At 38.6% G+C, this 13,031-nt stretch overlaps 4 protein-coding genes and 1 pseudogene across 6 annotated transcripts; 1 reads left to right on the plus strand and 4 right to left on the minus strand.

Annotated features, from left to right (window-relative positions):
- Positions 1-2,447: 2,447 nt before the first annotated feature.
- On the plus strand, positions 2,448-3,518 carry LOC104737009 (molybdopterin synthase sulfur carrier subunit pseudogene; annotated as a pseudogene). The gene is made up of 2 exons (XR_015578350.1): positions 2,448-2,587; positions 3,039-3,518. The product of XR_015578350.1 is annotated as a molybdopterin synthase sulfur carrier subunit pseudogene (transcript).
- LOC104737008 (uncharacterized) lies at positions 3,447-4,896 on the minus strand. Of its 2 annotated transcripts, none has more exons than XM_010457106.3 (4): positions 4,736-4,896; positions 4,452-4,663; positions 4,206-4,362; positions 3,447-3,764 (listed from the first exon to the last, which is right to left on the minus strand). In XM_010457106.3, exons 1-4 carry the CDS (start codon positions 4,770-4,772, stop codon positions 3,658-3,660), a joined length of 513 nt encoding a protein of 170 aa, XP_010455408.1. In that variant the 5' UTR covers positions 4,773-4,896; the 3' UTR covers positions 3,447-3,657. The 2 variants fall into 2 exon arrangements, with proteins under 2 accessions (XP_010455408.1, XP_010455409.1); XM_010457107.3 differs by having other exon boundaries at positions 4,452-4,654; positions 4,736-4,874.
- A 118-nt stretch (positions 4,897-5,014) lies between these two features.
- On the minus strand, positions 5,015-6,703 carry LOC147929790 (uncharacterized). Its single transcript, XM_087480717.1, has 3 exons — positions 6,125-6,703; positions 5,518-6,050; positions 5,015-5,036 (listed from the first exon to the last, which is right to left on the minus strand). Exons 1-3 carry the CDS (start codon positions 6,701-6,703, stop codon positions 5,015-5,017), a joined length of 1,134 nt encoding a protein of 377 aa, XP_087336843.1.
- Positions 6,704-7,968: 1,265 nt separating this feature from the next.
- Positions 7,969-10,025, minus strand: LOC104738339 (uncharacterized). Its single transcript, XM_019234582.2, has 5 exons — positions 9,903-10,025; positions 9,687-9,764; positions 9,103-9,423; positions 8,761-8,904; positions 7,969-8,700 (listed from the first exon to the last, which is right to left on the minus strand). Exons 1-5 carry the CDS (start codon positions 10,023-10,025, stop codon positions 7,969-7,971), a joined length of 1,398 nt encoding a protein of 465 aa, XP_019090127.2.
- Positions 10,026-10,045: 20 nt separating this feature from the next.
- On the minus strand, positions 10,046-10,570 carry LOC147929791 (uncharacterized). The gene has a single exon (XM_087480718.1). The coding sequence runs from the start codon at positions 10,568-10,570 to the stop codon at positions 10,046-10,048; it is 525 nt and encodes a 174-aa protein (XP_087336844.1).
- Between the last annotated feature and the right edge of the window lie 2,461 nt (positions 10,571-13,031).

The raw sequence follows: 13,031 nt of genomic DNA on the forward strand, positions 1-13,031 counted from the left end.
TTCGTATCATAGGGTTCACATGAATAACAAGCTGTTGATCATATTGAACTAATTTTCTCTGAATAAATGCACTAATTAAACACACAAAAACTTGAACGAAGCTGACTTATAAAAAAAGAAGACTTTGTAATTTAGGAGACTGAATACGTAAACGACGTGTAGCTAACCATTAGAAAGTGTCAGTAGGTTAAATTGGTCGTAAATAAACAAGTTGTTGGTCGTAAAATATATAGCTGGAACTAATTTTGTCTTGGCTACAGGTGGACTAGCAGACTTTAGAAACGTTGATTTAGGATTAGAAGCAATTAATGTTGCAACTTGCAACGAGTTCCGATAGTAAATACTAAATACAATAAGCTCAGTCCGGGCTGATTAAGAAAGCATTTCATCTCAGTGAGTCTCTTATTTTCTTATTCATCCTTTGAGATTTTCTACTTAAAACATCTTACCTACATTACATATACTCTCATATTTCTTTATGCGTATGAATAATGATATGAAACCACCACCGCGTCATTCTTATATAAACCCCAAATGCCGTTTGTCTGATCCGGCTAAGCCACACAAACTTCGGAGGCGTCGGTTTTCTCGTCCACTCTTTGTCTACTTTGCTTGCAAAGGTGAGTGCTTAAGGGGCAGCAGGTACTATTCTTTCCGTGGTACATGTAATGTAGGATTCCATAGAGGTTGCCACTTGCCACTTGTATCCACATTCCACCAAAGATAAGACACCCTTATAATGAAGACCAACCATATCATCAAAATCGAAAATTTAGAGGTTGAAATAGTTCGCATGGTAACTATAAACCATTCTGCTATTATTTATTGTAGTATACGTTGCTTACGCATTGTTGTATTCAAGTGGCAAGGTAGAGTTTTTTGTTCGGTGGATAGTTCTCGTGTTTGATCAAAAGTTTTGTATAGACCATTGCTTTATATGGAACGAGATAGTTCAAGTCCTAAACTGTTCCTATAGTAATTTCTTGTTGAGACCGGCGAAATAAGCCAAATTTCTTAAAACCATGGAGACAAAGAGACAATGAGTAAATTGTAGCAGTCGGCTCTAAGAATTACCCCACCATGAAAAATACTTAGGAAATACTTGGGTTCACTTATTTTTTTTCAACCAACCGGATCATGCCACCAAAAAAGATATAAAAAAAAATTCTATTTTTTTAAAAACTAAAAATAGATTATTGAGTTTTGATTTCACAAGGTTATAAGTTGGTTTGAGTTTATATTTTACAATTAAACGATGTGATATGTCAGTTTGGGTTAAAATTTAGATTTTACAATTAAACGAGATTATATGTTCGTTTGGATTTATCTACAAAGATTAGAATTTAGATCTTATCATTAGACGAAATTATATGTTGGTTTGAGTTTATAAAAAAAGAATATAGTTTGGTTTTTACAATTAAACGAGATTATATGTCAGTTTGGATTTATCAACAAATATTAGAATTTAGATTTAATAATTAAACGAAATTATAAATTGGTTTGAATTTATAAAAAAAGAATATAGTTTGGTTTCTACAATTAAACGAGATTGTATATCGGTTTAAATCTACAAATGACAAATTATGTTTAGATTTTACAATTAAATGGAGTTATTGTTGATTTGGGTTTTATAAAGAAGAATTACAGTTTTTTTTTTAACAACAAGAACTATAGTTCTTCACAAAAAAAAAAAAAACTATCGTTTAGATTTTACAACTAAATGAGTTTATGTCTTAGTTTAAATTTAATTAAATAATTAAATTATTCATTTACTTTATTTTAATATGATATGACATTATTCATTTACCTTATTTTAATATGATATGATATCATTCGATTGACTAATATAAAAGAGGTGAGTGAAAGGGAGGATGAACCCGAGTATCGTCCATCGAAGGTAGTTCAGGTTATCACTGATTCAGTTGAGACATAATCTAAACATCATGGGTGAAGAATAAAATTTGTATATGACTAGGGACTAGAGCCATATTGTTTTGGTCCAAACCAATTTGTCCGTACAAAACCAAACCGAGTTGTTTGGTTTTTGGTTCAAAATCTGTTTAGCAATCGGTTTAATTTGGAAAGATTTTGAATTATGTCGGTTTAAAATTTGCTAATTTGTTAATTTTAACCTGAACCGAATTTGCTAATTTTATCCGATTAAACTTGTTTTAAACCCATTTTAGCTGGAGAAACCCAAAAAGTCGATTGAATTTGGTAGAATTTCATTAACCGAAATAAATCAAAATCCGAAATGTTTTTTTGTTCGGTTAATTTGGACCAGTGTCTACTAAATAGTAACTGAAAACCCGAAATAACCGGATTGATTCGGTTCGAGGATTAGGCAATTAATGAAATGGGCCTTTTAGAAAATGTTGAGCCTATTTATCTCTCTGCATCGCATCTGCACCGTGTTTAGCGACAGCTACATCCAGAGAGAGAGAGAGAGAGAGACGACTAAGCGAACAAAACTGAGAGAAAGCGTGAAGTGGGATGATGCCAAACAGAGAAGATTAGGGACTCGTGTCTTCTCCTTCTCGTCACCTGTGTCTCTCTCTCTTTTCCGAAAAGCTTTTGATAATTCGAGGTTCGTTTGAAAATGGCTTATTGTTTTTTTCTCCTTTTACATCGGATTTGGACTTCTGGGTTCTGTTCGGTTGTGGGGAAAAAAAAAAAAATTGGGGTCAATATAAGAAAATTTTGAGTGGGTTTAATCTTGTGGTCGTGATTGATCTTCATACTCTCTTTGATCAGAGTGGACTTTGCTTCCATGTTTTTGTTCGTCTGTAATATTGTTTGAAATTTTATGTAGGGTTTAAATAGGCATGTCTTAGATCACTTTCAGTCTTAAGGGCATGTGTCTTTGTGTTTCTTTTACAAAGCAAAGTCTCAGTTCGAGTCTTCAGCATTATATAGCTCTGAGAATCTCTTTATACATTGTCAAACTCAGGACTCAAGACTAAAAGAATTCACAGTTGGAGACTCTCTACTTTTTTCTTTTTTTTTGGTTTCTAAGAGTGGACCCTTGTGGTTTTCAGGTGCTTCCAGTTTTGTATTTTTTGGCCATGGACGCTACAGAACAAGTGATCAAAGAGCTCACAAAGATTGAAGGTGATGACACTTCAACAGTGGAGATCAAAGTGTTGTTATTCGCCAGAGCACGCGAGCTCACAGGCGTGCCTGATTTAACACTGAAGATGCCATCAGGTAGTACAACACAGAAATGCATGGACGAGTTGGTTCTCAAGTTCCCAAGCTTGGAAGAGGTACGTAGCTGTGTGGTTCTTGCGTTGAATGAGGAATATACAACCGGTTCCGCCATTGTTCAACACAGAGATGAGTTAGCCATCATACCTCCAATTAGTGGCGGCTAATGCATCACTACTACTAAAGTCCCTTCATTTGTGTTTGTACTTTTCATTGGCATTAGTAATCAAACATGTAAAAGTTAAAGGTACTTTTTGTCATAAAACAACAACAGAAATATCTGTCTTATAATAAAAGAAAGGTTTACATCACTTCTACAAATCTTCCAGTTTGTTGTCTTTTCTCATTCCGTAGATCATTACAATCACAACTTCTTCTTCTTCTTCATCTCAATATTGATTATCATACAATCATTCTAACAAAGAGAAAAAAGAGAGTGTTATCACTGTTTCAGTAGCGACGTGGTCTTGAATGGTTGATACTATCTAGTGCTGAACCAAGAACTCTTCTACTATACTCCAAACTTGCTCCATTTGATACTCCTGGTGGAGGTGGCTCTGCAAAAATGCACAAAAACAAAAAAACACAGAACAAAGTACATTAACTCTCTCATACTCCAAAACACAAATTTAGAATGAACTAAAGGTTCTTGATATTGTAATCTGTGTTGAATTCGACAACGAAGCAGCTTAATTTCTCATAACTCTAGCAGCTAAACTAGTGATAGCCATTAGCTTAAGCAACAGACCAAGTCTTATGCTTAGAAAGACAGATAGATTGAGCAGAAGGTTCTTAATTTACTCATCCGTGTTGAATTTGGCAAAGAACCAGCTAAATTCTTATAACTCACCAGCCAAACTAATCATATACATTGATAAAACCATGTATCTATACTCTGCCTAACTTGTGTCAATGCTTCAAAACGAAAGCTATCGATCTTTCTATCTGTTCCATGAATCAAGAAGGGACAATAATAAGTCAAACCAAAGAAACAAAACCTTGTGTGTAATCCAAAGGCAGAGGTGAAGGCGGAGAGATCAATTGCGACGAAAACCTCTCTGAATGATAAGCAGCTCTATCTGAATACTCGAAAGCCAAAGGCTGAGGTCTCATTCTATTACCGGAGTTCACCTGCAACTTATCCTGTCCAGATATCTAATTCCACCAAACCACAAAACCAAAATCAAGAATCTATTTTGCAAAAAGATTTAAAAAAGACAGAGAGGAGAGAACAAAGGACTCACAGCAAACTTGAGAGTTCTACTGTAGAGAGAAACAAGTCCAGAGAAAAGCTTAACAGCGTAATCAGCGATTTCTTCAGTCTCGAACTCAGCAAAGGCAAAGCCTTTAGGTTTATCAGTTTCTTTATCACGAGGTATGTGTAGATCGATTACTCTACCAGCTTGAATCATGATATCATACAAAACCCTATCGCTTACTCTCTCATCTACGTTCCCTGATTTTCAAAGTTTGTTTTAACAGTCAGATAAAAAAAAAAAATTGGAGATGTTTGGAAGAGACAATTTACCTATGTAGACGGTGCAATTGGAATTTCCTCCAGACATTGAAGCTGAATTTGTTAATCGGGAACAATGGAAACCCTAAAAAAAGCTTTAGGAAGAAGAAGATGGATGAATGTGTGTAATTGAAATTGAGGAGGAGGAGAAGGAGAAGAAGAAGTTTCGAGAGGGTTGAAAATGTAATTTTCACGTATATATATTTTTTTTTAAAGTTTTTTTTTTAAATTTATTTATTAGTTATATACATTATTTATGTGATAAAAGTTTAATGTTTGATTTTTTTTAGCTCATCCTTGAGAAGTATAAATCCTGATCAAAATACAATCTAGAAACCTAAACGATATAGGGTAATCAATAACAACTCTTGAGATACATTCATTATACATCATGTTTTTTAGCATAGCACTAAAATAAGTTTTTTTCCAAACTTAGCACAACATCTCTAAAATTTCAAAAATAATATAAATTAATCTTTTAGAATTAAATCCTAAATTCAAAATATTAAATCATACTCCTCAAAACTATACTCTAAATGTGAAATTGAGAACCCAAACCTAAAAAATAAAATTATGAAAAAGAATTTTAAATATTTTAATGTGTTAAGTAATGCTATTTTTTTTAAATTTATGAAATGTGTGCTATAATTATCCACAAAACTTGTTTTAGTTCTTTTTTATGGTATTACTCTTTTATTTTTCTTTTAGTTATATACATTATTTCATGTGATAATGTTTTAATTATGGTTTATTTTTAACTAAAAAAAAACACTTTTTTTTTAACAACAAAGTACAAAATCAGCTCAAACGAGCCAATAGAAGGAAAACCGTTCACATAGATAATTTGGTGCGACTCCTTTCTAGCTCGTCGTGCCAGTTTGTCCGCACTATCGTTCTGTGATCTAGGGATTAGGGCTATGGAGAAGGATAATAACTCCTCCTTGTCTTCTTCAATAACATCCATATACGTGTTGAAGGCAGGCCACTCCGCTGGCGAAGACACCATCTTCACCAAATCAGAAAAATTCGTGAGAAACATTACGTTTTCATTGTCCGCTCCAATCATACATCGCATAGCCCAGATGAGGGCTTCCACTATGGCATGGAGGGGAGATAAGCTCCGGCGAGAATTTGATGCACCCATAGTGGGGAATTCCCCCTCAGGAGAAATGCAGTGCGATCCTCTACCAGAAAACTGATCAATATCCTTCCAAGATCCATCCACAAAGTAGCGGTAGCTGTTTCTGCTGCTTGCGGCCAAGTTATTAACCGTAGCACCAAGGATCGGCCGAGGGCCTCCCTGGGCGGAGGATCCTAGATGGTCCTCCTGAGCCAAAAACCAAAGCATGACCTCCTCTTCCGCTATTTTTAAAACGGCTAAAGGATTGGAGTCTAAATTACTGAAAACTTTATCATTTCTAGCTTTCCAAATGTACCAAATAATCCACGGAAAAATTTCCACCGAAGGGACTTGCTGAGATCTCCAAAATAATGTATCCATGTTTGCATAGATAGATTCTGAAGGAAAGCCACCCGACGATGTCGGAAAGGAGGATAAAGCCCACACCTGCCATGCCGGGGGCAAAGGAAGAGAGCGTGATTGATTGTCTCTTCTGTGACTCCACAACGTGCACATTCCATATCATTACCCATACCACGACGCCGCAGATTAGCAGTCGTTGCCACACATCCCGACAGAGCTTGCCACAAAAAGTGCTGAATTTTTGGTGGGCAGCGAAGCTTCCAAACAAAGGCCTGAAGCGGAACAATATTAGGCCTAGAGACCGTCAAGCTAGTCTCTAGTTTTTGACGCAAGGCGCTATACCCCGATTTAACGGTATACAAGCCAGATTTTGTCAAATGCCAACCAAATCTATCCGGTGTATTAAGATTGCCAAGAGGTAAAGCAGAAATAATGCCAATGTCTTCCGGTGCAAAAGAGGCCGAAAGCAAAGGCAAGTTCCAAGAGCATAAACTCATGTCGATGAAAGTTTCAACTCTGAGCGTAGGATCGATGAGCGATCGAACGCAATGCTGGTCTCGAGGATTGGGCAGGGATCCAGGGGTCAGACCATACTAAGATGGAATTGTCGGATCATCCGTGTTAAATTTGGCAAAGAACCAGCTAAATTCTTATAACTCACCAGCCAAACTAATCATATACATTGAGAAAACCATGTATCTATACTCTGCCTAACTTGTGTCAATGCTTCAAAACGAAAGCTATCAATCTTTCTATCTGTTCCATGAATCAAGCAGGGACAAGAATAAGTCAAACCATAGAAACAAAACCTTGTGTGTAATCCAAAGGCAGAGGTGAAGGCGGAGAGATCAATTGCGACGAAAACCTCTCTGAATGATAAGCAGCTCTATCTGAATACTCGAAAGCCAAAGGCTGAGGTCTCATTCTATTACCGGAGTTCACCTGCAACTTATCCTGTCCAGATATCTAATTCCACCAAACCACAAACCACAAAACCAAAATCAAGAATCTATTTTGCAAAAAGATTTAAAAAAGACAGAGAGGAGAGAACAAAGGACTCACAACAAACTTGAGAGTTCTACTGTAGAGAGAAACAAGTCCAGAGAAAAGCTTAACAGCGTAATCAGCGATTTCTTCAGTCTCGTACTCAGCAAAGGCAAAGCCTTTAGGTTTATCAGTTTCTTTATCACGAGGTATGTGTAGATCGATTAATCCACGGAAAAATTTCCACCGAAGGGATTTGCTGAGATCTCCAAAATAATGTCTCCATGTTTGCATAGATAGATTCTGAAGGAAAGCCACCCGACGATGTCGGAAAGGAGGATAAAGCCCACACCTGCCATGTCGGGGGCAAAGGAAGAGAGCGTGATTGATTGTCTCTTCCGTGACTCCACAACGTGCACATTCCATATCATTACCCATACCACGACGCCGCAGATTAGCAGTCGTTGCCACACATCCCGACAGAGCTTGCCACAAAAAGTGCCAAATTTTTGGTGGGCAGCGAAGCTTCCAAACAAAGGCCTGAAGCGGAACAATATTAGGCCTAGAGACCGTCAAGCTAGTCTCTAGTTTTTGACGCAAGGCGCTATACCCCGATTTAACGGTATACAAGCCAGATTTTGTCAAATGCCAATCCAATCTATCCGGTGTATTAAGATTGCCAAGAGGTAAAGCAGAAATAATGCCAATATCTTCCGGTGCAAAAGAGGCCGGAAGCAAAGGCAAGTTCCAAGAGCATAAACTCATGTTGATGAAAGTTTCAACTCTGAGCGTAGGATCGATGAGCGATCGAACGCAATGCTGGTCTCGGGGATTGGGCAGGGATCCAGGGGTCAGACCATACTAAGATGGAATTGCCGGATCCTACCCGTTTAATGAGTCCTTTGTGTACCAGAGAGTGAGCAAATACCATACTCCGCCATCCATAAGATGGTGAATAAGATTTAATAGGATCCAAAGGATCAGAGTGCATGTAATAGCGACCTTTTAAAACCTTTGCAAATAAAGAGTTCGGGACTGTGATCAGCCGCCATAGTTGTTTGGCTAACAACGCTGTGTTAAAGTCATCCAGACATCGAAAGCCCAGACCACCTTCCAGCTTATCATCACAAAGCTTATCCCAAGCTATCCAGTGTAGCCCTCTTGAATCTCCAGAAGAACTCCACCAGAAATTAGAGATCGCACTGGTGAGTTTCCTTGTAACCGTTTTCGGGAGCCGAAAGCAAGACATAACAAAAGTAGGGACCGCGGTGGCAACCGATTTGATCATGACCTCTTTCCCTCCCCTAGACAACAATCTAGCAGGCCATCCACCCGCCCGTGATTGCAGTCTATCCTGAACAAAGGAGAAGATTTTTGTTTTTGACCCTCCAAGGCTTTCAGGAATGCCTAGATAAGAACTCATACCACCCAAAGTAGTAATACCCATCACGCCTTTAAGTTCCTCACGTAAATTCGTCTCCACTGTGTGTCCAAATTGAACTGACGATTTCTAAAAGTTAATTCGTTGGCCAGAAACCCGTTCATACTGTTTTAAAACCCCTAGAAGAACCTCACACTGCTCCTTTGTGGCCCGACAGAAAAACAGACTATCATCTGCGAACAAGAGATGAGATATCGCTGGACAAGCAGTCGAAACCTTGATACCCGTGATTAACTTGGACCATTCCGCCTTACGAAGGTTTGCAATAAGGACCTTGGTGCAAAGAATAAAAAGATATGGCGACAAGGGATCCCCCTGTCGGAGCCCTCTAGAAGGGAAAATGGAACCATGTGGTTGGCCATTTATTAATACTCGGGACTGAACAGATGTCACGCACCACATTACCCTAGAAATCCATTTTTCACTAAAACCGAATTTTCGTAATAAGTGTTCAAGAAAGGACCATTCTACCCTGTCATAAGCCTTGCTCATGTCCGTTTTAATAGCCATAAACTTGCCCTTACAAGAGGGGTTAGTGTGAAGACCGTGAAACATTTCTTGTGCTATCAGAATATTATTCATAATCATGCGACCTTCTACAAAGGCCGATTGTGTCTCAGAGATAAGTGCCGGCAAAAAAGTACACAACCGCTGGCATAAGATCTTTGAGATAATCTTGTACCCAACATTGCATAAACTAATCGGCCTCCATTCCGACATCCGGGTCGGTTTATCCACTTTGGGAATGAGACAAATGTTTGTCGTATTCAACCGTTTATCAAAGAGGCCATCCTGGAAAAAGGAGTCAACCAGTAACTTTAAATCATTCTTTACCGTATCCCATGCACACTGATAAAACTGAGCCTTCATAGGGCTTTATCAAGGTGCATCATGAATAAAGCTTCCTTGATTTCATGTTCTGATACCGGGCGAGTTAGTGTGTCATTAATATCAATCGTGATAGCCGTGCAAACCTCATCCAAAGATTCCTCAAAGTCTATGGGCTATGTGGATGTAAATAACTCCTGGAAATAGGAGGCAGCGATGCCTTGTACCTTAGTATCCTCTGTTATCCAGTGTCCCGCCTCATCATGAAGACCAATGATCCGATTCTTGGATCGTCTTTGTTTCATCTAGGCATAAAAATAGCCAGTATTTTGATCTCCAAGACGCATCCAGCGGCTCCTACTTTTTTGATACTAGTAAATATCTTCATCTTGGTAAGCCTCTCGCAAATTCCAAGACACTTCCGAGATCATCTCAACAAATACAAAATCGTCTGCCTGAGCAGTCGCCAAACTGGTCTTTAAATCCTCGATTGTTTCCCTCCCATATGGAACCTGAGCTTTTCGCCATTGAGAAATTGCCTGGCGACACTTGATAATCTTGTCCATTAAATTATCAGTTGTTCCCTCTAGTCTAGACCCCATCCCTCCGAGATGGCGCCAAATAAACCTTCTTTATCAAGCCATCGGCGATCAAAACGGAAACTGCTTCTCCCTCGTCGGATTTTGTCCTCGAGAGTAGCTAATACCGGTTTGTGGTCCGATGATATCATAGGTAAATATTCCGTGAATGAATCACTAAAAAAATCATGAAGTTTTTCATTAGCTAGGGCGCGATCCAGTCGGCATCGAATGGGCTTTTTGCCCCTCCAACCATGCGAAGACACGCTATCCCCAACTGCAGGAAACTCCAATAAATTGCAGTGTTTAATCATTGTGTTAAAACCCACAAAAGAAGACGCATGTCGGAGTTTTCCACCCCGTTTTTCATGGTTACCTTTTAATTCATTAAAGTCGCCAATAAGAAACCAGGGAGAGTCTCTGGATAGACCAATCCGTGTTAACCGTTCCCATACTAAATCACGGTTCTCTGGAACTGGGTCACCATAAACAAAATTAAAATACATAATTTGTCCTTTATAAGTAAGTTCCATATCAATTAACCGATTAGATTCAAATAAAACCGAAACATCATAATAATTATTATAAAATACTGTCAAACCACCACTACAACCGAAAGGATCAACCGTTTTTAAAGTTGAATAACCAACAAAAGGTTCCATAAAATAAAAAGGCTGTCTAGTTTTAGATAAAAATAAAAATTCAGGTCTATGTTTCTCCCATAAATCCCTGAGATAACCAATAGTTGCTTTATTCCCAAGCCCTTGATAATTCCAGCTTAAAATCTTCGTTTATCCGTTAACGGTTTAGGTGGCTTAGCCCCATCAGTTGGACCCTTCTCTTGTTCCTGGTTCCTCGGGTTGATTCCCTCACCGACTCAACAGTTCAGGTGCAGGACGCTTCCTATGGGTTGTTCGCAAATACACATTCAACTTTTTGGAGGCTGCTCTTTTGAGAGCCAAAGGAGGTTTTGCCTTGCGTACCTTCTCCACCGGTATCACCTCGTCAGAACCTGTACCTGCATTAGTGTTCATAACCAAAGAGTCCTCTTTTAAAACCGCTATCTCTCTCTCAAGTTGAGTAGTGGTCAAAGCTGGATCCAATGAAAGCTCATCCAGTGAACACCTCCTCCATCAGCTGATCAATGTTTTCCTCCGGATCTGTCATTGTCAAAGGCGTATCCTTGTGGTTCTCCTCTGGACCAGTTACATCAATTACCATTGACTCCTTACCAATACATGCTTCCTCTAGATCAGACAGCATAGCATCGGCAGCAGGGGTCCATACATCAACCAAAACAGCAATCGGACCAGACTCTGAACCGGTCAGTGTTGCCTTAGAACCTGGGACAGTTCCCTCTCCTTGATCAGAAAGTGTAGCCGCATCAGGGTCCTGGAAGAGAGGTCTCCGGACTCGCTTTGGTGGTGGGACACCAATGATTGTGGCCTGCAACACCTCTTGGTTATCTGGGACTGAGATTTGCCCTTGTTCAGTCTCCTCAACCGGAACTGGACCAGAGGAAGAAGCCGCAGCAGCAACAGCAACAGCAACAGCAGTAGCAGCAGCAGCCGCTTTAACCCGATGTCGATGTTCATTATACTGAACATAAATGGTGAACTTGCGATGTTTAGAAGAAGACTCACCGATTCTTTAGACCTGAATCTTGCTTTCCCTTAAAGGAACGCTGATTAGCATTAGGGAGTGTGTCCCCTCCACCTCCTTGCTTCTATCATTTGTGACAGCACCGTTGTAACTTTGGAGAGAACGAACAGTGTCCTCTTCCATTGGAATGTGTAAACCCGGAGTGATTCGAGATGAAGCCCATAGTGGATAGTGATCCACGTCGTGACAGAGGCTGAAGCACTTCTTGCAAAAACCATGGAGTCTTTCATAGCGAAGAGTGACTATGGTCTCTTCCCCATTGTAGAACTTGATGATCCTTTCAAAACACAAGGGCTTAAAACGATTGATTGTAACTCTTACCCTTCCACCATCTATATCAACCGTCTCCACCCATCTATAAAAGAAATAACTCTCGAGAAGTATAAATCCTAATCAAAACAGAATCTAGAAACCTAAACAAGATAGGATTACAAACTACTCGGTTCAGTATAAATAAGCTCACACTTCGAATATCGTAAGACAGAGAAAGAAACAAACAAAAAAAAAAAAATGTTTATATCTAGACAAATAATGATGAAGATGAAGACAGGGGGGACTTTGAGCGAAGACGAATGTAAGGAATGCTTTGTGTATATAACAAAGTTCATTGGAGAAAGTCTAAGTGAACCGCAATTCGAGCAATACATGGACCTGATGAAACTATTCAAGTCCCGAGGTATACAAGGAGAAGAACTCATAAAATCTCTTCTGAATCTGTTCAAAGAAGACGTGTGTCTTACTCAAATGTTCAGAAAACTAATGGAAACAGAGATCCGACAACTGGAAAACATTGACGATGATGATGATGATGATGATGATGATGATGATGATGAAGATGAATATGGAGAGGAGCAGTATTGTCATTGTCGTCGTTGCAAGATTGGTCGGGAAGAAGCAAAGATGTTGGGGCCGTTTAGATCAATCATAAACCCTAACTTGTTGTAATTTTTTTTTTTTTTTTTGATGTGGAGAACGATTTTCATGGTGGAAAAGAAACCAATATAATTTTTTGTTTAAATTTCTTTTCATCGTAATGCTGGGAGAAATATTATTTCCTTTTAGTAACATAATTTTACATTTATTTTAATAAATTTAATTTTTGTTACGAGATAATTACGTTTATTTCTCTGTATTTATCTATTTCCATCATCTAAACATGTGATATATTATTTTTAGATATATATAACTACATATATATATATATATATATTTATAAAAAAATCGATAATATATATGACTCCGTCATAATTTCAATCCAGGTGACATCGTTTTTTTCCAACGAGACCGTTCTGATTTACAGGGACTCTTCATTGGTTGGCGCAGATGTGAATC

Source organism: Camelina sativa, chromosome 13 (assembly GCF_030686135.1).
Source record: "Camelina sativa cultivar CO46 ecotype springtype chromosome 13, ASM3068613v1".
Classification (NCBI taxonomy): domain Eukaryota; kingdom Viridiplantae; phylum Streptophyta; class Magnoliopsida; order Brassicales; family Brassicaceae; genus Camelina; species Camelina sativa.